Source organism: Trachemys scripta, chromosome 7, assembly GCF_013100865.1.
Source record: "Trachemys scripta elegans isolate TJP31775 chromosome 7, CAS_Tse_1.0, whole genome shotgun sequence".
NCBI classification, from domain to species: domain Eukaryota; kingdom Metazoa; phylum Chordata; order Testudines; family Emydidae; genus Trachemys; species Trachemys scripta.
In genome coordinates this window covers 69388862-69416745 of record NC_048304.1, presented here as the reverse complement: position 1 = coordinate 69416745, position 27884 = coordinate 69388862, and the positions used below count along the sequence as shown (strand labels likewise).

The 27884-nt window shown below is 42.2% G+C and overlaps 1 protein-coding gene across 1 annotated transcript; it reads right to left on the bottom strand.

Annotated features, from left to right (window-relative positions):
• Positions 1 to 2326: 2326 nt before the first annotated feature.
• LOC117881063 (pulmonary surfactant-associated protein A-like) lies at positions 2327 to 8246 on the bottom strand. The gene is made up of 4 exons (XM_034777892.1): positions 8068 to 8246; positions 6326 to 6445; positions 5138 to 5215; positions 2327 to 3139 (listed from the first exon to the last, which is right to left on the bottom strand). The coding sequence occupies exons 1-4, from the start codon at positions 8237 to 8239 to the stop codon at positions 2763 to 2765; spliced, it is 747 nt and encodes a 248-aa protein (XP_034633783.1). The 5' UTR covers positions 8240 to 8246; the 3' UTR covers positions 2327 to 2762.
• Positions 8247 to 27884: the final 19638 nt, after the last annotated feature.

Genomic DNA, 27884 nt, shown 5'->3' with positions numbered 1-27884 from the left:
GAAAAGGCCTCCGAACTTAGTGTTTATCCAAATTGGTTTCGGTGCATTCTAGGAGTCAAGAAACTGCACATTAGGGGAGGTTCAAAAAGGAACAGTACAAGAAACCTTGTCCATCTCAGATATAGACGGTCGAGCCTCTGAGTTCTAGAATGTCCTTCATTTTTTCTTATTACTATTTTTGCATTACAGTAGTACCAAGAGGCACGGTGCATACACATATTAAGAGAAAATCCTTGTCTCCAATAGCTTTCATTCCAAACAGACAGGAAAGGCAAAGAATGGGAGGGGAAACAGACCCAGAGAAGGGAAACAACTCACCCAAGGTCACACAGTATGTCAGCAGCAGAACAAGAAACAGAACCATGACTTCAGTGGCACGAAGATTTCACCCAAGCTCTCAAGTCTCAGTCCAGTGTAGTGAACCACACTGTCTCCCTAGGTGTTTTTCAGCACCTGAATGAGCAAGTTACTTTGCACACCAGTAGCTGCATCATTAAAGAGCACCACAAAACATCGCTCCTTTCACGGCCTCTAAGAGAAGAGAACCCACTCATCCAGATGCTGTAAAACAACAGGAGAAAATAAGAGAAACTCCAGACAGCAGACAGGTCCTGCTACCTGGTATCCCACGTATCCATATAAAAGAAAAGAGGTCACTGGGAGATGCAAGCTGAACCTTATGTTAAGTCACCCACAGCGGCCTCAGCATCAGACTTTGGCTTTGGTACAATGTTGAAGTCCTACAAAAGGGGCAGATTTCCTGCTGTTTCCAGGTCTGTGTTTGATTTTAGAAGTATACCCCCTCCTAAATCTATTTATCACAAGGACGGGTGTTATCCAGCAATCTTCATATAAGAAAGGAAAGTCCATCTAGCTGTGTAACGAAATGATAAAATCAACTAAGTGGCTACACTGTAATAATCAAAGATAGATAAAGCCAAGAGTTTTGTTTGTAGAATAGTAAATCTTCCTTCTTCACAGAATCTATGCCATTCTAGTTGACATATTTTTGGCCAAGACAACTTTCCAACAATAGGACTTTAAAGATGGTTTTTTGCAAGTGAAGATTCAACATTATGAAATCCACATAATGGACATTATATCAAGAGTTGCTATTCTATGCCAATTTTGAAGTAGCAGTCATGTTGCACATTCTTAGACTGGCTGGAGACCTTTGCTGTGTATTGGCCTGTACAAGGGACTCCTCCTTTACTGCCAAAAAATTCCCTAATATTGGAACTCAAAGTTTTGCTGAAGCACAGTGTATGAATTGGCCATACAGAGGAGTCCCTACAATGTAGGATAGGAAAAAGCTCACTCCCTGGCATGGTGTAGAGTCCAACACTATGCAGGCTCCCTGGGTAGCAATATGTAGGAAGATCTTGGGAAAAGGAGAAGCTAGGACCAGTGTGTCTATTACTCTGTATACCCGTGGTACCTCCTTCTCTCCCTGCATTGGTGAGAGAATGGTTTGAGGACACTCCTGGGAAGCTGTGTATGGGGAGATTTTGACAAACCAGTGAAGTGTCTTAACCCAGTATTGCGTATTGCTAAAAGTAGTCAAGTCAGCAGGCCGTAAAATGGCTATGCAGCAGCCTCAGCTTGACCAAGGCAGGAGGGGAGGGGGTTTTGGATGCCACAGAAAGGGCAGCTTGACCCCACATCCTTCCTGATAAGAATTGTGTTGAAGTTGGCTGATACATGCATTTTAGAAGAGCAGGATGTGCCCTCAGGAATGTTTCTAAGGGCCTCAAGGCCGCAAACTCTGGTTACCAAGAGCTCTGGCTTCACAGGATGGGGAAGTGTGTGAGAAATTTCTCACCCCCTTCTGCTTATGAGGGTTCGCAATGCCCAGCCCAGTTACTCAAGCTGAATACCAAGTAGTAGTAGTGGTGGTGGTGAGCCAAGGCTCTTTGAAATCAACGGCTTTGGATCAGGACCTATGTCACTGCTGGCAGCCCTCTTCTCAAACCTTGCCTTTGCTGTCTGATGATGGTGGTCAGATGTGCATGTGGTTTGTGTGGGTGTGTAAAATCTATTCCGTTTACACATCAGAATGATATTGTTTGTCCAGTGGTTAGTATGATATAGAAGAGTCTTGACAAAACTGTAAATGACTATTTCTATAGTGCTATAGGATAACAGGGTATTTGACACACAAAAACAAAATGGGCATCTTGCAGTATAGCTAAATGATCTATGATTTCCAGGGCTTTTGTTGTGGTCTCCCTTTATAATAACTGAGTTGAATTTTATTGCAAGGTTTCATATTACACAATATGGCCTCAGTCCTGCAAAGAGATGCATATTGGCGGATCCACTGTGTGTGCATTTCCTTCCAGGATTGAGACCTGTTCCTCTAATGTTGTTGCATAGTATATGCTGCATTATCTAGGCATGTAACTACAATGGAATGTACAAAGTTATCTTAGCATGGGACTCCTCAAACACACTAAGCCAAACCCTGAAATCCTTACCTGGAGCTTACTCAGCCACAGTGAGACAAGGCAGAGTTTGGTTACTATGATTAATCACCATCTCAAATTAGAGATAATTCTAGTTACAAATCAATCACCTTCGATAGTTACTATTTCCTTAGTAAGCATGAGGAAGGAAAATATTACATCATGATTTTGTTTCTCTCAGATAAAATAATCACAGAAGATATTAGCTATATTGCTGAGAGAACAGGCTCCTGTTTATGTCTGAGACACAGAATAGTGCATGGACTCTGCACTATGAAATTACTGAGAGGATATGCTTTAAAATTCACAAATAGTGAGGCGGTACTGGTTGCATTTTTTGTCATTCCAGCCTCCATCAGTGTACATCTCCACACAATTTTCCCCTCCTTTGCCATTTGGCTCATGAGCATGCCAGTTGGTATAATTCAGAGGTTTCCCATCCAGACACTGGAATTCACCTGGAACATCACTCTCCCTTATACCCAGATAAGCATATCTGTTAAACTGTTTCACAATATCCAAAATAGCATCATTCTCCTCCTTGTTTCTGGGGGTGGCGATGGAGCCACCAGCATGTTCGCACGCTTTTAATGTGGTTTCAAAATTGACTTCTTTCCCATTGGTAGCGAGAATTTTTTCTCCCACTTCTGTTATTTTTCCTTCCAAAGTAAGGACTGCAAAGGAAAGTGAAAAGATCTGGTTGGTTTTTTGTCTTATTTTATACTGTCCATGTTCCTACTATACTTCTGGGGAGGGAGAAAAACCATGAGGAAATGAAAGAAAGGAAAAGAAGAGAACATTACAAATAGAAAGGGAAAGAAGGAGGAAAAAATAAAGGGAGAAAGGAAAGAGGATTGAAAAGAGACAGAGGAAAAGAGTGAAGAGGAGGAGAAAAGGAGGAACTACCTCTGTCACAATCCTACCAACTCATTCGTTTTTTCAGTGAGTCTACATAATTCTTCACCTACGGACATCTGTCTCTCCTCCTACAACCTAAGGGTACGTCTATACTTACCTCTGGGTTCGGCGGTAAGCAATCGATCTTCTGGGATCGATTTATCGCGTCTTGTCTAGACGCAATAAATTGATCCTGGAAGTGCTCGCCGTCGACGCTGGTACTCCTGCTTCGCGAGAGGAGTACGAGGAGTCGATGGGGGAGGCTGCCTGCTGCATGTGGACCCGCAGTAAGTATCTTGTAGTTTGAACTAAGGTACTTCGACTTCAGCTACGTTATTCACATAGCTGAAGTTGCGTATCTTAGTTCGAACTGGGGGATTAGTGTGGACCAGCCCTAAGTGTGCTCTACTCCCATATACTAAATACACTTTCAGACCTGCTCTGTTATGTGCAATCAGTAGAGCTGATTGAAATTTTCCAAATTTTAACAAGAGAAAGGGAAAGTAATTTTGACAAAAATCTTTGATTTTTTTCCCCAATTTTCCCCAACAGCTCTAATGACTACACCACCCCAGAGTGTATTGAGAATATAAGCACTACTGCCATCATACAACTGCCTCAGTTTCAATGATTCCCAAGAGCTCAACTATAACACACTACAAAATCCTTTTTAACAAGATTTTTTTAATGCAATTTGAATGAATGTGAGTGGCGTTTCCTTAAAGGTCCTTGCTACTCGGGGAGAATCAGGCCCTGTGTCAGCTCGACAGAGATCTTATCTGCTTTGGAGAACAACTGTGGCAACCCTCTATAGATCCTCTTGCTGAGGGAATGGGCCCTAAGCAGTCTCCTATTAGGGATTTGAGCTTCTCCAGATGGAGTTCAGTCCCTGTGAGTATCCTCCCCAGATGATCTGTGTTTCAAAAGAGCTGAGCCGCACACCTCACCTTGCATGTATCTTGCTCCTCCTCATAAATAAACCAATGGAGAGTTAGACAAAAGGGGGTAACTTTTCTGCTCTGTTAAGACTTGCAGATTCCACTCCCTAAAGTGGGAGTGGCACATTAATCAGTTGGTCATGGTGAGGGAAACCGACTCCCAAAAAGCAACATGTACAAGCAAGACAAACTGCAATAGCCTGCTTGATGTTTATCTCCATATGCTGCCCTACATGCTGGACATGCACAGTACAGTCCTTCGCACTATGCTGTGCCTAGTCCCTTTTGATTCTAGTCTATGTAAGTTCTGATACTCCATTCATACATGTAGTATGCAGAATGCTCAGTATGTTATATAGCCCAAAGCCCCCGTCTATGCCCCATCTTATGGACAGCCTTTTGCATTGCACTATATACTGCATAGACACACGCACATTGACCAATCTTTCTTGCGTGGCTGCCATTACTGCAGTATCTGAGCGCCTCACAAATTATCTTTACAGCACCCTTGTGAGGTAGGGCAGTGCTATTATCCCCAGGTTATGGTACAGACAGACTGAGTGACTTGCCTAGGGTCATACAAGATATTTGTGGCAGAGCAGGAATTGAACCCTGGTCTCCCACATCTCAGGCTGGGCTGCTGGATCAGCTTTCCTGTCCTTCCAATGTGCAACAAACACCTCAGCATTCTTAATTGGTGCTTGGAAGTAAGTTTTGGTGAGGAAAGTTTTCGAATGGAATACAATTTTTGAAATGTAACTTACTTTAAGTTGGGCTATCATGGTTCATTTTGTACATTGCATTTACAGAACTTGTGAGGAAAAGCAGAAAGATTACCTCCTTCCAGTCTGGTAATTCGATGGTTTAAAACCTGGAGGCTTTCTTGCAATTCAGGATCAACAGAAGCAGGCAGGCCTAGAGATAATAATAATTATACAATTGATTTAAACTGGACTTCACTGATATGAAAAATGCATCATATACAATTAATAACAATTTTCCAAAATTGTCTTATACTTGAAGTATGTCAGTTTCATTTTCTGTGGTGGAAAATTCTATTTCCCTGCATTTATATATTTTCAAAGAAACCCTATCACATATTGATTGTTCTTATACATAATACATAAAGTATATGCCTGTTGAAACTCCAGAGAGTTTCAACTACTGGAGAGTAGTTACTTAAAGCACATTACATGTGAAATAAATTCAATTTTTCTAATCTGAAGTCTTTTGTGTATGTGAAATCCACGAAAGGGTTAATATTTTAGAAACTGTATCCTGTGTAGGCTGAGCTAATCAGAACTTGCTCTGATTAAAATTTGCAACTTGACAGTCACAATGTAAAACTTTAGTTGGTGTGGAGTTCCTGTGATATTGAACAGAACTGGAATTCTCTTCTCTGTTTCCTTTATGGTCAGTTAAACTCTAATAGTTTTTCAGTATGCTTCTATCTGAATAGTGACTGCAAAAATGTCATTGTAAGTTCTTTCCAAGATGACATATGACATATTCATAGTTTATAGATATAGAGATTTGAAAAACAAAAAAACTCCCAGAATGCAAGTTTTTCATGGTATCTGAGAATCAAGCTGGGTATTTTTTTCATACAAAATCATCACCAGTAATAAAACTTCTGCCGGTGAAATTATGCCATCAGTGACACATGTACAGTCCCATTGCCATTAGTGGGGTAGAATAACTGTAACTGATTGAAACTCAGTACAGGATTCTGTTGCTGCTGCACAAGGAGGAATAGATTCCTTCTCAGTGTCTCGGAGCTGTGTTGGTTCTGCATTTGTAAGACGAGTAAAAGGTAGTAAAACGTATTTTAATCAATACAGTCAGGAGGTCTGATATGATAGATACAGGAAGCAGATCAGTTGAATAACAAAGGCACCATTTTTACAGTCACTTCTAATAGCAGAACTGCACATCAATAGACTCAGTTACTTTTCCCTGGACAGCTTTATACACAGCACAAGTATCCAGTTTTTTTTGGACTAAACAAAGATTTGTCTTATTCACCTTGTGGTCCAGGCTCCCCTCTCTCCCCCTTGTTGCCTTTTTCACCCTGGGGCCCTTTCATCCCAGGAAGCCCATCTCTTCCGGGAAGACCTGGCATGCCACTGGGTGGACCCTGAGGACCTGGAGAAGAGAAGCACACAAATGAAAAATGTACAAAATTTATTTTCAACTGATGCTTTTTATGGGAAATTCAGAATAAACATGGGTTTAACAGATGCTGGCCAGCAAAGCAACAAACTGCATTGTGCTTCTGAATAACTTCATTAATGCACAAGCCTCAGGTGTCTGTTGGCTTCATAACAGAGGCAAAACACTGACTCCCTGGAATGAGCAACCAAATGCATGTTAGGAGCCCAACTACTTCAATCTTGGAGCATCTTTGGTGATGGAGCTGGAGAAAGCTTCTGACCTGCCTTTTGGCATGGAAGGAATATTGCACAATGCAACAATCAGCATCTGCAGGTGGTGCATTAATAGACCAATGATGCATACAGCCCCTTGGCTTCAACAACCTGAGAAGTGCATCAGAAGCCTAATTAATACACTGACATGTAACTGCTTCCTGGTACTACATTTTTATTAATTCATTTTAAAAACCAGTTTTGTGGAACATTATAGAAAGTATCCTTCTGCATGAAAAGTAGTTCCCACTGAAAGGGTAATTGAAAAGAGATGGGGAAAGCTATGCTTGTGAATGCATTGATCAATTGTTAATTTTCTGCCCTAATTCTCTCTCATTTTAAGAAGACCCTGAACTGTTGCCTTCTCCTCTTATGCCCAAGAAATCAGTTGTAGTTTATGCCCAAAGGCCACTTTCATCTAATTTTCTTGCAAAAAAATGAATTTGGACTATAGACCAGCGCCCCCATTTAATGTTTACACTGGGAAGTGGGTTTAAAAATGGCTGAAGGAGCCACAATCCTTTTCTGTAAGAGAAGCTTGTCACAGGGAAGGGGACAAATTAACAGTTGGAGCTGAGTGGGAGATTGTTTCCACAAGAGTCTGAGATATCGGTTTTCTTTCCTGTCCCAAATCAAGACAAAAAAGTAGAAATAAAAAAAAAGTTTGGATCAGGTCAACTGAAGTGTTTTATTTCTATAATTTCAAAACATTTTGTTTTTGACTTTTTTATGCCCCCCACTTTTTTTTACACTACAACTCAACTAAAAAATTGAAACAAAAACTGGGTTTGAGCCAAAACCCAAACTTTTCTTTTAAAAAATATGAAAATTGGACGTTTGACAATTTTGAACCTTTTTTCTCCCCCTACCCCCGTTTTTTTAATTGTGAGATTTGTCAAAAATAACCCGTTTCTGCAAACCATTATGATTTTGACAAATTGACATTTTATGAAAAAAAAAAATGTCAGAAAATTCCTAACCAACTCTAATAAAATTGCCACGTTTTCTCCTTCAGCTTCTCACTCTTCTGCCAAAGAACTGCTTTTGTTTCCCTCTCATTTCCACAACATAAATGTTCCTCCTACTCCACACCACGGAGAGTTGTTGCACCACCAGAAGTTCACTACAAGTTGGAACTATCGGACAATTTCACTCTAAGCAGAAATTCACTGTATTTTCTGACTTCACAGTAAGAGGGTTCCACTATGCATTAAATAGAACTCACCATTTCTTTATTTCATCTGACTCGAGGAAACAGGTGATAAACCATTTAGTTTACTAAGCATAATAGTCAACACAGCAATACATCTATTTAAAAGGGGAGATAACCACTGACCATACCTGGTGGGCCTGAGTCTCCTTTCATACCATCTCTGCCATCTCTTCCAGGCAATCCATTGGCTCCTGGGGTGCCAGGGATTCCAGGAATTCCTGCACACTTCTCCTCAGCATGACACATCACCAGAAAAAAAACTGCTGCTGCAAGTATGCGAAGTGACTGGAGTGACAGCATTGTTCAGGCCAGCTACAAAAGCAAGTTGCATTTACCATGCAATTCGGCACTGAGAAAAATAGGATCTGATTTATGGTAACTGGAAATAATGAACAAGTGGTCAAATTTGGCCTTGAATGAAGTCTTCAGTTTGGGATTAAATCTTTCAAGTTTTGTTTTTCCCCCCCTATTTATATTGAGGTTATGGAAGTACACCTCTACCTCGATATAACGCTGTCCTCGGGAGCCAAAAAATCTTACCGTGTTATAGGTGAAACCACGTTATATTGAACTTGCTTTGATCCACCGGAGTGCACAGCCCTGCCCCTCCCTCCCCTCCCCCCCGAGCACTGCTTTACCGCATTATATCTGAATTTGTGTTATATCGGGTCGCGTTATATCGAGGTAGCGGTGTATCCCTAAAATGACCCAAGCTTGAGAGTTAATATTAAAATGACCAATTATTCATTTGGTTGCAATGGTCATAAATCATGCTCTTTTTTTATTTGATCTGTGTGAATCAAATGTAATATATTACATGGCAGTTTTGAAAAATGCATCATTCCAAACATTAACTTGCAAGCTGGATTGATTCTCATGTTATGTATGGCTACATCCCTTAGTTTTCAACCAATTTTTACCGAACTATTGCCAAGTCTTACAAAAAGCATGGTTAATTTTTTTCTAATTTTTACCCTACTTTTGTATAATTCAAATATATAAAAATAACTTGTTTTATTAGGAAAATACAATACATAGCATGAGATACACGTATTATGATAATATATTAGTCTGTGTGTATATGCAAACCTGCCTGTTGAAGTAAGGCTATGTATCAGCCTAGAAAATACACTCGATAAACAAGCAGAAATGCACGCAAGCTCTGAAGTGCATGTGCATCTGAGCGCCCTTATAAATCTCACACCCAGCACGTACACATTTCAAGCTGTTAGCAGATAATGCTTTAAAGATTGACACACTAAAATGGGAAGAAAATGAAAATCTGTATCAGAATACATTTCAGAAGTATTCAAAAGTTAAAAAAAAAAAACAAGAGAAAAGGATGAAGGTGAGATTATGGCTTACAAATGGTGTGGCCCAATTATTAAATGAAATATTTATAGGTCAATAGTTCTAAGTCTATAACAGTAAACTGTTTATTCAAATGTAAAGTTTTATTTGGGGATTAGCGATATATTGTTTTCTAAACTCAGAGGTGGCACTGTGTTTTGAGTTACGTTTTAGTTCTGCAGCAAACCACATTGAGGAACGGAATTCAAAGCATTAATCTACTGAATACTTTCCCCCCGTCTTTCCGTCCACCAAAATAAACCCTGATATTTACCCAGAAAAATTATTAATAGTTTTTTGCACCGATTTTCACCTGATTTTGTTGTTTTGGTAATAAACACTGATAAATTCCTGGGAAAAATTAAATAAAATAAAAACTGAAAACGAAGGGCCCTATGTCTGGCAGATCATAGACTGGTTGCATCTGTAAAATAACTTTATAATTCACACCAAGTCTAAATGACTCAAAGTGGTGAAAACATTCAAGAACTAAACAGGACATTTTTTATAACACTTTCTTCTCAATTTTTGACCAACTATACAGCTGGTTGAAATTTTTCAAATTTTAGCAATGTGAGCAATTTTGAAAAAAAAATCAAAATGTTTTCTGACCTGCTCTCATTACAATCCAGTTAGAAATCTTTAAAACTGAAATGGATGTAATGTACAGTACTAGAGCATGAATTCTCCTTCAGTTATTAGCATAATTCAGCTAAAATAGTGAGAGGGGTGAAGATGGGTGGAGTCCTACTGACTCCAAACTTGTGCATCTTGATGCAGTGCCAGGTTCCTGATCCTTTGGATGTTAAGATGGAAAAGCAACTATTCCACTCTAAGGGGATGTTACACAGCAATTTCGAGGCACGATTGCAGCATGTGAAGGCAGACCTGACCTAGCTTCCATTGAGCTAGTTTGCTAAAGATAGCTGTGCAGCTGCAATGGCACAGGATACCCACCCGAGTGCAATCCCACCCGGACCCTTGGTATATACTCAGGTGGCCAGTTCATGCCGCTGCCCATGGCCCTGTGGTTACAGTGCTGTTTTTAGTGAGCTGGCTGGCTCAAAGCTAGCTCTGGTATGCCTACATGTTGTGTCCCAATCGCAGTATAGAGATATCCCAATTCTTGCTCTTCCTCTGTCTCCTCGTTCATAAAACCCCAGCATTTTTCAAGCAACTCCACATCTGATGAAATCACTAATATGAGTAGACTGGAATAGTAACAATAAAGGTAAATATAGCAAAGCATTTGAAAATACTATAGAAAATGAAAAGGGAGAGCATGTTTGCAGCATGGCCTAGGTGAAGTTCTTTGTAGTTTTATAAAAGAGTTCACTCACCCTTCTGCTCTGAAGTAGAATGAAAAAAAGTCCTCAAAAGTCTCATTTATATAGTATGTTATTTGATAACACACCTGCATACCAAAGTGGAGGCTTGATAAGTATAATTTGAATGATTCTTTTTTGTTTTGTTCACACACTTAATTTGTTACACAAATACTTAGAAAAATTTCAGGAACTGTGTGAGGCTGGTTTCCTCGATTATAGTAATAAGTTATGTTTTAATAGAGAGAAAAAACTCTCAAGTAATAAGTTATGTTTTAATAGAGAAAAAAACTCTCAAGCAAAACAGAGTCTCAAAAGATGTTTTTGGAGTTAATTCAAAGAATATAAAGTTTCCATGGAACTTTCATCTAATTTCTAAAATAAATCATTGTTATTGTTCAAAAGATTACAAGGATGGGCGTGTAGCTAAGGGACGGAGTGTGTTGCCCAGTGGGTAGCACACCGGACTGGGAGTCATGAACACAGGGCTCCAGTCCCAGCTCTGCTAGTGGTCTGATGGGTGGTGTTGGGCAAATCCCTTCCCCTTCTCTGTGCCTCAGTTTCCCCCAGCTATAAAACGGGTGATAATGATATTGATTTCCTTTGTAAAGCCCTTTGAGACCTACTAGTAATGATCACTAAGAGCTAGGTGGTGTTTTTAAGGCAATGGACCAGGACTCATGAGGTGTAGGTTCCATTTTAGGCTCTGCTACAGACTTCCACTGATAACCTGGGCAAGGCACTTAATTTTTCTGTGCCTCAGTTTCCCATCTGTAAAATGATGTTAATATTACTTTCTTTCTCCCATCCTTTGGCTGACTTGCCTAGTCATACGATGAACTCTTCAGGCCAGGGTCAGTCTATTACTATGTGTACATACAGTACCTAGCATAACAGGTCCCCAATCTAGGTTAGGTATTCCAGGCACTGCTATAATATTAATAATAAATAGTATTTTGATTTTCAGTACAGCACAAACCATATACAAGTCAGAATACACAAGAAATAGAAATCTGATCTGTGTACATCTTTATAACACTTACTTTAGATTCATATTATTTCCCCATATAACAGAGTTTATATGCCAAAACCACTATCACCACCAAACAATCATTTTAAAAAACTTTGCTGACATTGAATAGCAACTAGGACAAGCACTAAAAAACAGAGAAACAATCAAGGTAACAGAAACTTGTAATCTACCTATGCAACAAACCTCCATTTAAATGAAGTGTGCCCTGGGGAAAGAATAGCAAACAGTGAACCATAATGACCTCCAATGTTTGAAAGTTTTCTGAATTTGTGTGTTTCTTTACCCAGAAATACAGAGTTTATTGTCTCTTTTACAGTTTTGTTGAAATGTGAGAGATGATCTTTGTATCTAACAGGCCTAGAAGAGGTCTAGGGCATGTCTACACTTAAACCACTACAGAGTCACAGCTGCAGATGTGCTGCTGTAGCACTTCAATGTAGACACTACCTCCACCGATGGGAGGGGTTCTTCGTTATAAGGACAGTCCATACTTTACTGTACTACAGCTTCATAGGACAGTGTTTCTCAAACTGGGGTCGCCGCTTGTGTAGGGAAAGCCCCTGCCAGGGGCTGGTTTATTTACCTGCCCCGTCCGCAAGTCCAGCCGATTGCTGCTCCCACTGGCCACGGTTCGCTGCTCTGGGCCAATGGGGGCTGCTGGAAGTGGTGCGGGCCGAGGGATGTGCCTGCCGCCACTTCCAGCAGCTCCCATTCGCCTGCAGCGGCGAACCGCGGCCAGTGGGAGCTGCGATCGGCCAGACCTGCGGACGGGGCAGGTAAACAAACTGGCCCGGCCTGCCAGGGGCTTTCCCTACACAAGCGGCGACCCCAGTTTGAGAAACACTGCCATAGGAGGAGGGGTCCGATTTTTCCAGTACTGCACAATACAGAGTCTAGCTGCTAATAATAATAATAAAAGCAATCCTTCTCACCTAGTTGTAATTCAGGAAAATTGCCAAAATTTCTCTAAGGGTCTGATATACAAAGGTGCTGAGCACTCACAGCTCCAGTTGACTTCATAGGCGCTGTGGGTGCTCAGAACCTCTGAAGAAAATCAGGCCTATAGTTTGTAATCTAGCAACTATCTGAAATGGTTTTTAAATCCTGAAGCCATTTCTTTCATAGGTTTGAAACCGGTAATTCCTTGGGAACAGAAATTCCCAACTGTAACAGTTGCCATCTTATTTTTCTCACCCTGTTTCCTAAAGCTCCTCGGTCTGATCTATACACATTTATTGTTCTGGTATAACTATTTTGCTTAGGGGTATGGTTTTCTACTGCCGTAGTTTACCAGCACAACATCTAGCATGCCTCATGATGGTATACCTTATTCCTTTTCTTGTGTGGAAATAAGCTACACTGGTTAAGGCACCTTTATACCAATATAACTGCATCCACACTGGGAGTGATCATTCCACATTAACTGTACTGGTAGCGTCAAAGCAGAACAACTTTGGTGTTAAGATGAGGCCTTGAAGTATGCATTGCTATTTACTCTCTGGACTGAGAAACTGACTTAGCATTTGATATAATAGAAAAATTACTATGTAGAACTTAAAAAAATTCTATTTATGACCAGACATCGTATTTGTGACATACCAGGGTACAATCCAGACCAATGAGTATCTGTGTCACCCCTGCCCTGGAATGTGTGGTGTCCTTTACAATGCCTTGCAGCTTATAAATAGCATTCAGAATGTAAATGACTCCCAGCAGTGTCTGTGTGTGTGCTGCCTCCAGCCAGCCACATCTTGGCTCTTACCAACCTTAAAGATTACCACAGGGTGACCCCAACACACTTACAGTCTTATATTTCCCCCCAGAAATGTACTTCCTGACGTGCCCAGCCCTGTCTTCAACAGTATGAATATATTAAGTCTGTTATTCCTTTAAGGAAAAATATGCACACAACTTGTAACCCCAAATAGAGTTGCCCTGATACATCAACTTGAACATGCTGGATTAGATAAAAGAGTAAAACAAGTTTATTAACTACAAAGAGATAGATTTTAAATGAGTGCAAGTAATGAGGTGACAAAATTAGAAATGATTACAGAAGAAGAAAAATAAGGATAAAACATTTACTGATGTCTGACAAACTAAATTAGATTCAAAGAAAAGTTTGACTCCCCTCAGAGTCCAGAGCTTGTTTCCTTTGTCTCTTCAGGTGCAGTGAATGCAAGAGAGGGAGGAGTGTCTTGGGGGTTTGTCCCTCCTTTTTATAGTTTCAGTCCCCCTCATGACAAACATTTCCAGCTGAGAACCACGATCCAAATAGTCTAAGTAGAAGGGTATTCCCTGACTTTTTTTCACCTGTTTGAACATCTTTTGTCTTCCCTTCCTGCATGATGACGCTGTTTACTGCTTACATGCAAATTAAGTAGAGCACATATTCCTTTGTTTAGGGCAGACCTGTTTGCCAATTTCTGTTTGGGCAGGGCTGCAGGGTTTGGAACATGCAGGGGAATATTATAACTTCACATACACTGTTGCCCCACATATTTTACTAGGACAATACCTACCAGCAAATTATGAGTTTTCAAATGATACGTTACAAGACATACTTTATACAAAGATTACTAAACACTGTGTAAGGGTGTATTCTGTCATAGTACCGCACTTATAAAAATAAACTTCATAACATTTAAGTTAAACCACAAAAATTAAAATCTTCAAGGAAATAGATACTCTCAGAAAAGTCAGCCCTTTTCATCTATTTGCTCTTCTAGGAAAAACAAATGCAAATTATACCAGCCAAAAAAAAAAAAAAAAAAAAATCAGCATAAGGATTTTTCAGCTTCTGTGGAAAAAGGTAGTGTTTTCTCTGCCGTAGGAAATATATAATCTTATTAACAGAAGAGCTACTTGTCCTTTGCTTTTGGATTACATATTTTTCCTGCTTTCTTATTTCCTTGAAGTCACACATTAAACTCTCAAATTCAAGTAGCCTGGATACTGCATGACAAAAGGAGTTCATTGTCTCAGCGAGTCAGAGTAAGCTAGATGGAACAACTTAATACAGAATGTTCTCAGAGAAGTGGGTGCCATTGATTTACCATAAGTCATTTCTAAGATTGTGACCTGGGAAATAATTCCTGTAATGGATCATTAATCTAACCCTGTGTCACACATGGAACATGTTCAAAGGCCACATCTATACAAAGAATAAATTAATTTGTTCCTCCAGAGGCAACCTGGGAGTTAGTTTGGTGGACATTACTTGCATATATGTCACATTGTTTACTTGGTACTAAACAAAGTAAATGATAGATTAATTTATAAAGCCAGCTATCTTGCAAAAAATCCAACTGGTGGGTCAGCACTTCTTCAAATACGGTGTACGTGTATAGCATACACACCAATCACTTGCTAAAGTTCCCTTTATCACTCTTCTTTATGAGACTCTTGCAGACTCCCTTTTTTCAGAAGAGGTGGTGGTGCTAGTGGTACCCTCCATATATCAGAGAGGCTCTTATGGAGAGTATTCTCACACATGCAGTACCTATGCCATCTCAGCTCCCACTAGTGGTATTTGGAACTTGGATGACAGCTCAGACCTGATCCAAAGGCCACTGAAGTCCATAGAAAGACTCCCATGGACTTCAGTAGGTTTTACCTTAGACCCCTAATTTGTTTCCCAACTCAGTCATACCTTACTCACAACATGATTCTCTATGTAGTCATCCATGTTCACATGTGGCACCATGATAACCAAATGCCTCATTATCCATAGTCTCTTCAGTCACTCTCATTCTTTATATCTAGATATTTTTCTATGACAATTTCTGTGGGGAGTTTTTTCTTCTTTTATGGGCTCATTAAACTTACCACAGGACCATGGCAGACGTTAGCTTTTGGGGACCTGAGATGCACCCTTCGGGTATGTCTACACAGCAATGAGAGCGCTCGAGCTTAAACTCCCTTGCGTCCATACACCAATTGTGTTAATCTAGGGCTTTGACCTAGGGTCCCAGGACCCTGTGGTGATGGAGGTTCCAAGCCCGTGTTAAGCTGGGTCCTAGGATCTGAACCCTATTGCTTTCCTGTGTGCATGCAGCCCCAGCTTGACTTCGGTCCTGGAAGTCCTCTGGACTGGATTGTATCCCCGAGTTCCTTCAGGCCACTTGTTTAGTCCTCTCTATGCAGGCAATCTGTGATGCAGTCTATTGCACTCTAGTGCAAATAGAAGCCCTTTATGGTGTTCACTGACGCCTCAGACACAGGTTGATGAAAAAGGAGAGACACACCCCAACGTGTACCTGAGCAGGAAGCTACTGCCCCAGGAGAAGAACTATGCAGCCATAGAAAAGGAATGCCTGGCCATGGTGTGGGCCCTTAAAAAGCTGCAGCCATATCTATTTGGGTGGCACTTCACTGTGTAAACCGACCATTCACCCCTGATGTGGCTACACCAGATGAAAGGGGCCAATACCAAGCTCCTGAGGTGGAGTCTCCAGTTTCAGGATTATGACATGAAGGTGGTCTATGTTAAGAGGAGTGCCAATGTTATAGCTGACGCTTTGTCCCGGAGAGAGGGACCGGAATTTCCCCAGGCCACTGGCTAAAATGGCCCCACTCAGTTCGGTCTTGGAGGGGAGAGAAATGTGACAAAGTGGGATTTTATAAATCTTTTTATGTTGCATACGAGTCTTACTGTCCTATACTAATACTATGTATACCTCAGTTTCCCAGTTTACTGCACCAATACTTCGGTGGTGGGAATTGGGTGTACGATTTTGCTGAAGCCCTTGGGGCAGGTGAGGCTGCCCAGCTGTTTGCACCTATGTGACCTGAGACCCAGGAGAGGGATGCGACCAGGTGACACCTTTTGCCCAGGAAGCAAGACAAAGAGAAGGAGGAGGAGGAGCAAGAGGGTGGGTGTCAGAGGTCAGGTAGCTGGCAGTCTGCATAATGGGACTGGAAGAGGGGGAGTCCAGGGTGTTTGGCCCAGGACTCTCAAGATGGACTTGGCTGAAAGTCACTGATCTCTGTTCTATGCTGTGTTCCTGTCGACTAATAAACCTTGTGTTTTACAGGCTGGCTGAGAGTCACGTCTGACTGAGGAGTTGGGGTGCAGGGCCCTCTGGCTTCTCCAGGAGCCCCACCTGGGTGGATTCGCTGTGGGAAGCGCATGGTGTGGAAGGGGATGCTGAATGCTCTCACGTCAGACCCAGGAAGGTTGAAGCTGTAGGAGCAGGGATAAGTGATCCCTGAGGGGTGCTGCACCCCAAGCTCTGGGGATGCATTTCACCACTCTGCAGCCAGCAGCAGCAGGGCTAGGGTGTGTGTGCACATTTTTTCTCTGAAACCTGAATTTTATATCAAACCTCAAAACAAACAGACAAAAATAACTAATAAACCAACCAGCCAAACCGCTGTCACTGAACGTGCCATTTTCAAAATTAAGAACTGCAAAGTTTCATTTTAATAGTTTAACAGCCCTGGAGACTGATGTTCTAGTTTTCCTCAGATCACATGCACATGGGCGTTTTCCTGTCAATGTGACAGCCTAGAGATGGAGAGCCCAGTTCTCAGATTAGATGGTAGATCAGTATAAAGCCGTCTCACACTGCTGTCATTCTACTGAGACAGCCACCAAAGGAGTTAATTATGCAGTCTATGTACTTGTGCTCCTTATAGGTACCTGAGTCCCATCAATAGCACCATCACACTTAGAAAACAGGGTGAGCAGTAGAGTTTTCCCACAATGCAACAAATTCATAGGGCTAGGATGTTGACAATTGGTGGGGAGGGATATTTGACACTGTAGGATAGGGTTACTTTCACAGGCACCCCAAGGCCCTGCCCCCACTCCACCCTTTCCCCAAGGCCCCACCCTCACCCCACCTCTTTCTGCCTCTGCTCCATCTCTTTCTGCACCCTCCCCCAGCACCTCCAGTCCACCTCTGAACAGCTGATCGGTGGGTGGCTGGTGGGTGCTGAACACTCACTATTCCCCCCCCCTCGGAGCACCCACGGAGTCGGCACCTATGGTTACTTTGACTCAGGTCTGTGCACTGCAGTGTGGATGCCATAGCCCTACGTTCAATCACAGGTCAGAAAATCCTTAATCTAGGGTTAAAATGCAGAGTAGATGCTCAAGTCCAGGGTTCGCTGACATGGGTCAGCTGACTCGAGTCCAACTAACCCTAGGCATACATCGCTGTGTAGAAATATCCCCTGACATCCATAGAACAGGCTCAGACCTTTGGACATCAGTCTGCACAAGCAGGGAAAAAGTGACAAACGGTATTCACTCCTGTTTTCCTGATGACAGAGTTTCATTTCTGGAGCTCTGAATCAAGCTTCAGAGCTGAATTCTGTCCTCCTGTAATGAGCCCACTGGAGCAGCCTTGGAGAACAGTGGTTAAATTATCATGACAAATATTAATCATGTTTAAATTGAGTTTAGAAACTATAGTCTGGCATTTTCAGTCCATCTTGTGATTAGCTATTTTCACAATGATTTGGCTCCTTCTGACCTAGAACTGGAAAATAAGCCATTTTTGGTGTTGGCTTGACTTGGAATCAAAACTACAGCAGAGCTTCTGATCAGGGATTCAACTCCAACCCTTCCTACTTTCAAACATTCAGAAAACAAAACAAAACAAAAAAAACTTGAAATAGTTCTCCTTCTGACTGATCTTTAGGATTATTATGTAGGAGTGGCAGGTAATTTGCCAGTCAAATATATTTTATCTGGACCATTTTGTTCTATGTATGTTAAAAAACAAAGGAAATAAATTACAGCAAGGTGCATTAAAATAACATCGATAGTTAACAAAAATACCCCTAAGTGAATTTAGACGTAAGGTAATAACTTCATCCTTTGTTTACTCCACTCAGCTTCTGTATGGTAGATTTTAACATGTTGCCTTCTTTTGGGGCTCTTAAAAATAAAAGGATAACTTTACAAACCATGTTAGATGCAATTCCTAAGCACAACTAGATTGGCTATAACTCAGAATTCTCCTTGCTTTTGTGGCTTCAAAAGCAGGCAGGACTCATTTCTGTAAAATACATAATATAATTCCATGTACCAAATGTTTAACAATGGATGTTTCTCACATTTGCAGACACGTAAAGTTTTAGTATATAATGAAATTTCAAGTAAAGATTAAGCTAAAAAACTATTGTGGAAGAAAAAGAACATATAGTTCAGTCAGTCAGATGGCTGCATACTGTTCTCACTGCTTATGATTCAAGCATAATTACCCCCAAAGCCTTTACCTGACCGATAGTTGTGGAGGCTTATGTTTACCTGGCACTGCAGGGTAGCTAGGAATGTATTTGAATTCCCGAATGATTTCTTTTGAAAGTGGTGTTTAAATAAACCTATCAACAGCTACAGAAGAAAGGATCCAGTAACAACACTTAGATACATAAGTGTTCCTAGGAAACTGGGCAGAATACATGGCAACACATTTGAAAAGAGGAACTGTAACTTCATGTTCTTTCATTTGAGTTACATAACTGGAGGACAATGAAATAATCACCTCCCTGCGGTTAAAAAACATAAAGTGGGCAAAAATCCCCAACCACAGACATTGTTAATCTTCACACCCACTGCCTCACCTTAATTATGTGAGATCATTGATTACAGCAGTGGCCTGGCAATGAATTTGATAGACTGACAAAATAGAGCATTTAGACATGGGATTATTTTCCCTCTGAATCCTGTCCCCCATGTTTTATGGTTTGAATTAAACTGAATCTGAAACCAAGCCATCCCTGAGCCTCCCTGACCATCTTTAATAGCTCATCATTGCTAACCATTGCCACACAGCAGTATTGGAGATACTAATTATTCCAAATAGGGGAAGTTACCTACAGTATCTCAATGATCACAGTATCATAACTGGATAAATGCTGCCCTTTTAATGGAAAACACTGTACACAAGTAATCACAGAAGTGCCCAACAGATTATACTTCCAAGGAGCTGATCTTTACAGAGTCCCTCTCTATCTTATCTAGGGAAGCCATAGTGAAGCAATTTATGCTTGAACAGGCACTTGGCAAAACTGCCTGAGATCATGTGTTTGTGCTTCATATTTTGCCCCATAAACAACCACCTAGCATTTGTCAGTTTAAAATAAGGATAATCAACTCCACAGATAGTAATTGGCCCCTTTAGGCCATTACACCAGTCCCTTGTGTTGCCTATTGCAGAGTTAATGATGGGCCCACAGATATTGCAGTAGCGTATGGTACAATATATGACAGACATTGTCAGTTATTTTGTCTGTCTGTGAAATCCAGGAGCTGGGGGAAATGTTCCTCATTGAAATCGCATGGTATAAATATGAATTATATGGTAAAATAAGCTCACCAAGTTGCTGTTCAAGCCTGATTATCATAGCAAAGAGAAACTACTCTACAATCTTCATCAAGGGGCCTCAACGGGTAATGAATTCCCAAGAAATATCCTGTGCTGAGGTGGTTATGGATGTTATAAGCTGAAAATTAAGATAAATAGGTGTATTGATTTTCACTTGGCACAGGGAATTTCTAGAGAATGAATACTGAAAGCTATACAGTATAGCTAATTGGGCTGTTTCAGTAGTTAATATATGCTGCTTCTGTTGCAGGGCCTACATACAGTCAGTTTGTGGATTCTGACCAATATACAAATGAAAGCCTTGTATCTATCTTGTATTCGATGCTGACAGGCTTTGCCATTACAATTTGTGTTGGCCTGAGCGGTTAACCAAAAATTCAGGGTCTTGCAGGTTGTTTCAGTTACTAAGAGAAATTGATTATGGAATCTGGCACCTTTGATACGATCTTGTTTACTTACGAGGAATGTGCAAAGCCTTGTTTCCCTGAACACAGGAGGAGCCAAATGGGCTCACAGATCCAAACCTCTTTTTGCCAGCCCAAACAGCCCTTTCTCTACGTTTTTGCAGGACCACACACTCAATACTTGGTCAGTCTGTGTCCGGCTTTCTGCTCCTTCTATGTCTGTTTCTGTGCTGTGCGTCTTACTCTCCCTACCCCACCTCTACCCAAAGACAATAACTAGCCAAGTCCTTCACCCACATAGTTCTATTTTGTGGGCAGACTTGCACATATCTTAGTTTGGGGCTGTGACATGCGCTTGTGTCTTGGGTTTAGACCTCCTAGAGTTTCTTTTATTTAACCTGAATGAAGTGCAGCTGTTAACCTCACCAATTTCAAAGGTTTAACACAACTAATGTTATTCTCGATGGAAAATACAACTCCAGATGGCACTGTGATTAAAACTGTAAGTACAGATATTGACTCAGTTCCTTGAGTGCAGTGTGGCCACTGCACCCCTGCTGGATTCTAGCCCTAACCCTGACCTAACCGGCTATGGAAAGATGACCCTACTAGAGGGGTGTAACAGACTTTTTGTCTGAGAGCACCCCCACACAGCAAGACCCGGATTTGCAGCCTTCCTGCCTCAATTTTCCCACAACTATCTTCAGCCAACCTCAGTCATAGAGGTGACTTGGCCCTCTGGCAGAGCCACTTAGCCCCAAAACAAGATCAAAACAAGAGAGTTTTCAGCCCCGCTGGGCTCAACTGTATGCCCCCCTCCGCCTTGGCAGCCTCCCAGGAGCAAGGTAGTCTAGTCACTGGTTCTTGGGCTCCAATCAACCTAACCGTCCAGGTCAGGTCTACCATGCTACTAAGGTCCTCTGGCAGGCGATAGCCCTCAGCCAGTTCCTAGCTTCAGGCCTGCCCACAAACCTCAGGCTCCTCTCGGGCTCAAGTCTTCATACATCTCCCCAAACCTGGCCACACCAGCTTCCTTCTGCCTAGACTTCCTCCTGGCTTCAGGCTTTGGCTTCCCAGGTGTGTCTACATTGCACACTAAGCCCAGGCTTGTGGGCTCGGTGGTTCCAAGCCCATGTTTGAGAGTCTACACTGCATTGTAACTCTGAGTTTATAACTGCTGGGCCTGGGTCTTACAGCTGTGCTAATGTATCCATATAGTACTATGCAGACCTTCTATCTTGAGCCTGTGGCTTAAGCTGCAGCCATGCCCCAAAATGACAGGACTTGGACCTGACTCACAGCAGGACTCAGTCTCTAATCCACCCCTCTAGCAGAGTCCTAGAACCCAAGTCAGACTGAGTTGTGTGTGAACAGAAGGGGGGCTTTGGGCTTTATACCTGACTCTATCCTGGATGTAGTGTGGAGTGCACAAACCCAGCTTCTTATCTCACATTGGGTAGCCTGTCTACTCTTCTCCACGGTCAGAACCCAACCTCTTTTTAAGTCTCACGCCCTGCAAAGATGTAGCAGGGCAGCGCTAAATGAACAGGGGCTGACTAGTCCAAGGCCTCCCGGCTCTTAAAGTGGCAGGCCACCCTGTTACAGGAGGGCTCCAGCAACAGCATAGAGCTGGCATAAGGGTTGTGGCCAGGGTTTCCCTCTTACTGATCCCCAGCTGCTGTACTGGCCCTTGGGGGCATTGGGCAGCTGGAGTAACTTACAAGGTTCCTTTAAGTTGTTACTTAGGAGCAGTGCCGTAACAAGGGTGAGGCAAGTGAGGCACTTGCCTCAGGCGCACAAAGCTGAGGGGTGCAAGGGCTCACCTCTGCTCCGCCTCCATCTCCTCCCCTGAACACTCCACCCCACTCTGCTTCTCCGCCCCCCCACGGCTTCCCACAAATCAGCTGTTCGTGTGGGAAGCCTGGGAGGGCGGAGAAGCAACGGGCAGCACGCTAAGGCCGAGGGAGGTGAGCTGGGGCGGGGAGCGTAGGGCCGGCTCTAACTTTTTTGCCGCCACCCCAAGAAAAAAAAAAGCAAGGGGGAGGCAGCGCTGCCGCGGCGCAGCTGGAGGAGCAAATCGCGGGGGGGGGGGGGGGGGGGCGGGGGGAGCCGGGGGGGGGGGGGACGGGGGGGCGGGAGGAGGCGGGGGGGGGGGGGGGGGGGCGGAGAAGCAGATGGATAGAGCCATAGAACTTTTTAATTTTAATCACCCAGGAGTGAAAAAAAAAAAAATAAAAAAAGGCACCACCCGCTGCAGTGCTTTTACTGACGGGACGGAGTTCTGGGTCTTCGGCGGCGGGACCTTCACTCGCTCCGGGTGTCTTCAGCGGCACTGAAGCTTCATCACTGAAATGCCCCTCACCAGACACTAATTCATCATTTTGCTACTTGTTAGTGCAAGGTCTTCCATCCAGATAATAAAATGTGCTAATTGAAAATCAGAATCCCAAAGTCAGGAAAAGTAGTGCCAAATAACCATATATTTAGGCTCTTTACTTGGAGCTGCAATTTTGCCACTACCTAATTGAAGCATTTCTTTTCATGCCTCTCAAACCACTGCATTTCAAATGGTGCTTGCTGTAGCAACTATTTTTTATCATCCACTTGCTTTTTTTTTCCTCCCTTTTTCTTTCAGAAAGAAATATTCACAGAAACTAAAGAGAACAAAGTCCTGGCTTACTCTCTAGGACATTCCCTTTTTTTGATAGAAAGTTATTTTGCTGAATACAAAATGACTCAGGGAATAATATGCCAGTAGGCCAGGAAAGTAACATTTCATTTGGATTTGTAAACAATCCTAATTTTATATCAGGGTCATATTCAGCTTTTTACCATTCAGAAGTGTTAGATGAGAATAGAAGAAAATACACATTGTAAGTGATGTTATCAAATTTATCATGATATACTCTTCAGGTGGTAAATAGAGTTTAAATTCTCATCTGTGAATCTGGACAGTAGAAAAGAATCAAGGGTAAAATTTTCAAAGTCACAAATAAGAGTTCGGTTCCAAACTTTCAGTGGGAGCTGGGTGCCTAAACTGCCCTTTCAAAGGCACAAAGTCTCCCCTTATACTCATGAGGAGGAAGGTGAAAAGCAAATGGAGGGATAACTGAAAAGAGTAAGACATGAAGCATAGGTAGAGGGATTTAAAAAAAAAAAAATCAAAAAAAAAATCAGATATTTAGATAGGAAAAAAAAAAAAAAACCATCCAGCTGCATCCCTAAAGTAAGGGTCCATTCCTATTGTCCTTGAAAGTCAATGGTAAAACCTCCTGGACATTATCCTTGCCACGATTTTGCCCCAAATTGGCATTATCTGGAGCAGAAGGCCCAATGACTGAATATTGCTCTTATGGTTTATGGTGCCACAAGGATCCCTTAATAGAATGGCAGATGAGGTGTTGCTGGTACATTTTTCCTTGTATTGCTGCACGGAGAGATGAGGTGGCGTAGGCTGTGTCAGCTACAGCTATAAAAATTAGCTCTGGGCTATTTTATTTTAACTCTGCAGAATGTTTTATTTTTAAGTTAGCTGATTAAAATGCCCCAGAGCTCATCTACCAGATAAAGACAAGATGAATATCCAGAGAAACAGAAAGAAAACAAAAGGGAATGGATAGAGCTATAGAACTTACCCTAATTCTCTGAGAAGGGATTTGTGATCTTGGTTATTGCACGAAGCCAGTACAATTCAAAAAGTAACTGAGATAGCTTACTGAAACACACTAAATTTCTTGGTTTGTGTAACATGAGAGATTTAATAACCGTGAGAAACCTAATAACCACCAACAGCAGCTAATTAGCTAATATGATCATTAATTTCATTATTCCAGGGGTATCAGTTTCCTGCATCATTTATACGGATTTCATTTGTAGTTTTGAAGCTTATGAGGTTTTCATAATCAGGAAAGAGAAACTCTAAATGATTATTAATAACATTAGCTGCCAATAGGATATGGTCCCTTGTATTTCAATTCAGTGCTTAATATTCCACACACTAAATTGCAGGCACATCTACTGAGAATGCATATACAAATCAACCACTTGTATGTACAAGTGGCCAATTATGTGTTTAACTGGCCATTGTTTACATGTTATGGATGAGTACATAGATTGCAGTAGCATCTATTGACGTCAGCCCTATTGTGCTAATTAGGCAATCATCTTGCTTTGCAAAAACAAGAATGATAGCTGTCAAGTTTGCAGCAGCATGTGTAAGTCCGATTCCCTTGTAGTTTTTACAGTAGAAATAAGGATAAGACCAGCTTTCTGTTTAAAACTTACCTCTTCTAAGTGCTCTAAAATCTATGCAGTTACTTGGATTGCCTTGAAATTTAGTGAGCCTTATGGGGGCATGAGATACAGCCAGTGATCCAAATTTGGGGCCATTTGTCTGGGGCTTCCCATGATATAGCCATCTGTAAAAAACAAAACAAAACAAAAAAAAATGCTTTTCTTAAGATGGACACATTTTGGCAAGGCATTTTTGCTCCCAGGTAAGATCAAACCAGGGCTCAGATCCTCACACCCGAATATCAAACATTCGAGGGTTACGCCACCAGAGTGCCTGGCACCCAATAGCCTTTTAGGGGAAATCAAATTAAAATGCTGTTTAAAAAAGATTTTGCTTTTCCACTTAGGCACACACAGGCTATGTCTACACTAGAGACCTGACAGCAGCACAGCTGTACCGCTCTAAGGTCTCCTGTGTAGCCGCTCTATAACGGTGGGAGAGCGCTCTCCTGGCATAATTCAACCACCCGCAATGAGTGGCAGTAGTTATGCTGGTGGGAGAGTGTCTCCCACTAACTTAGCGCTGTCCACACCGGCACTTCTGTTGGTGTAACTTATGTTGGTCAGGGGGATGTTTTTTCACACCCCTGAGTGACATAAGTTTTACTGACAAAAATGGTAGAGTAGATACAGCCTCATGCTCATGAGCCTGTTCTAGTGCCTAATGGATTATTGTGAGCTTCCAAGGACAGAGGAGTTAACAGGATTGTTCGCCTTCAAAATTTCACACCAGCTGGATAACTCAAGGGGATAAGCAGTAGTCCTTTGAGCCTGACCCCTTCCAGGATCTGAAGGCAACTTCCTCCTGGGGACCGTGGTGGAGGGGAGCAGGGCTGGATGTGGGGCACAGAGGTAGGGTGAATAACTCTTTAGGTATTATAAACTATCCAGCCTTTTTTGGTTCAAACCTTCAAGAAAATTACAGTTAATAAAGGGGACTGTTTGAGTGTCTGTAACAGGGGCAAGACTCACCGCATTGGCACCTCCTGCTGTCGTCCTGCAAATTAGCTCTTTCACAGCCTTGGAGCGCCCTCTGAAGGCCCCTGTCTCACCTTGCCAGGACCCCCGCCCCCATGTCCCTCCCAGACCCCGGTGCCCCTTTCCACTGGGGTTCTGCCCCTTGCAGTACCCCCCAGAGTCTCAGTGGGTCTCCCCTCCCCAGGGAACCCACACCCCCCCTAACCCCACCTTGCCTCAGTCTTGACTACTGCCAGTCCCCATCTAGCCCCCCCTCACTGGGGCAGACTGCAGTATGATTGCTACTCATCACTGGCAAGGGGGTTTGGACCTGATGCCTCTGCTTACCCGTGGGCTGCCCTCTGCAACCCCTGTACCTTTTGGCCTTGCACTAGGCCGGCAGCCTGGGGGGTTTCCAGGCCAGAGCTCCCCAGCTCCTCTTGCCTTCCCCCAGCCCTGCTCCATCTTAGGTATCCAGGTACACTCCCCAGATGCCAGGCCCCTTCTCCCTCTAAAGGCAGAGTGCAAGTCTCAGAGCGCCTGGCTCACAGCCCTTTTATAAGGGCTAGCTGTGTTCTGTTTGGGGCATGGCCCCAGCTGAGGCTGCTTCCCCAATCACAGCCCAGCTTTTCCCCTCCCCCAGCCCTCTCCCAGGGCTGTTTTAAGCCCTTCCAGGCAGGAGCAGGTGACCACCCCGTTACACTGCGAGAGACCAACTTTAGTTGTTCACAAGGTCATAATCGCATTCATTCTGAGAAATGCAGCCACCTATGTTCAGGGAGGGAGACAAGGCTGCCTAATAGCTAGTGCTGCAGTATGTATTGTTTCAAATAACTATCTGGACCTCTGTGTTGGCATAATTATTAGGCCCATTAAAGGCCAGATAAATGGGCCTCCAAAATTCCTTACAGCATAAGAATTAGAGCTATTCTGCAGCAGTATATTTTGTTAATTATAATCACACAGACTTTTCTGTTTGCTAGGGGCAGGAAAGAATAAACCTCCCAGAGAAACACAGAACACTAGCATATGGTGACATGAAGAAATGTAACACATATATATATAATAGAAAAATGGGTAACTCCATGTCACTCTACCACAGTGCTAAACACCAATGCAGTGGGACATAAAGCAACAAATTAACATTGGCTAGTGAACATAAAGGAATGCCATACTGCAGGCAGTAAAATCAGTATAGGCCTGTTCAAAACCAAAGTAGACAAGCACAGACTATCAACTGTACAGTTGTCACCCTCGTCAGGTAGCTGTGAGCTCAAGGGGCTCTCCAGCCCTCCTTCTGACCTATGACATTACTGTTTCTGTATGCTAAGCATGTACCAAATATCAGCCCATATGTGATTACGACAGTTGATCATCCTGGTGACTCGCTGGGTTTTTTTTTTTTTGGGGGGGGGTGTGTGTGTGTGTGACCTGTATTTGAGGCAGCTACAGCATAGACCAAATATTTTAGCAGTAAGTGAGTACGTTTCCTGCATCACAGAGTCCTGCAGTGTTGCTATTCCTATATAAAATATTTTTTAAACTAATATACAGGAGATTCAGTCCCAGTATTAGCCACCAAAGTGGATTGAGCTTTAGGTTTTCAGTTTGCTTTAGAGAACACTGATTTCTTTGTGATCTTATTATTGTTTCTTTTCTATGGCTATCAGGCTCCTTGAATATTGTGCTATTTTTGTAGCAGATTTGATAGGACTTATATACTGTTTAATTGCTTACGAAAAGAGTTCAAATCTTTTAGCTTTCTTTTAGACTAGATTGATAAGGTGCATGTAGTGCCTTTGCTAGTTTCTCAGCTGTGTGACAGTTTACAGTTAACTTTTATCATCTGTCCTTTTTAAAAACATTCAGTGAGTGCAGTTAACTTGCTTCATTGTAATTCTGCTAAATTCTATGGAACACACCTACTTCTCTACAAATAATGAATTGTGGTTGTGGTGTGAGATCAGCGGATCAGACCTTCCTTCATATCAGATGTAGTTTGGTTGCCCTTGAGCATCTTTAAATTGTTTGATAACTGCAAATGGTCTTCTTTATTAAAAGTCACTTTTGCAACTGTAATTTGCTGTGTTAAGTGTTTGTAAAAACAAAAACAGAAATTAGCAAGAAGGTAAAAACTATTGACATTTGTGTCTGGGAGAATGTATACTGTTCCTTTTTGAGTAACTGCTATATTAAGCATGTTTATTTGTACCATTCCTACTTGTTTTCTGTCATTATGTACAC

Excerpts from the sequence above, each read along its gene's own strand:
- LOC117881063 (XM_034777892.1), bottom strand. The coding sequence starts at position 8,239 with ATGCTGTCACTCCAGTCACTTCGCATACTTGCAGCAGCAGTTTTTTTT. Across the intron at positions 5,216-6,325 it reads AGGGGAGCCTGGACCACAAG|GCCTGCCTGCTTCTGTTGAT; the intron begins GTGAATAAGACA and ends TATTATCTCTAG. Across the intron at positions 3,140-5,137 it reads AATTACCAGACTGGAAGGAG|TCCTTACTTTGGAAGGAAAA; the intron begins GTAATCTTTCTG and ends TTTCCTTTGCAG.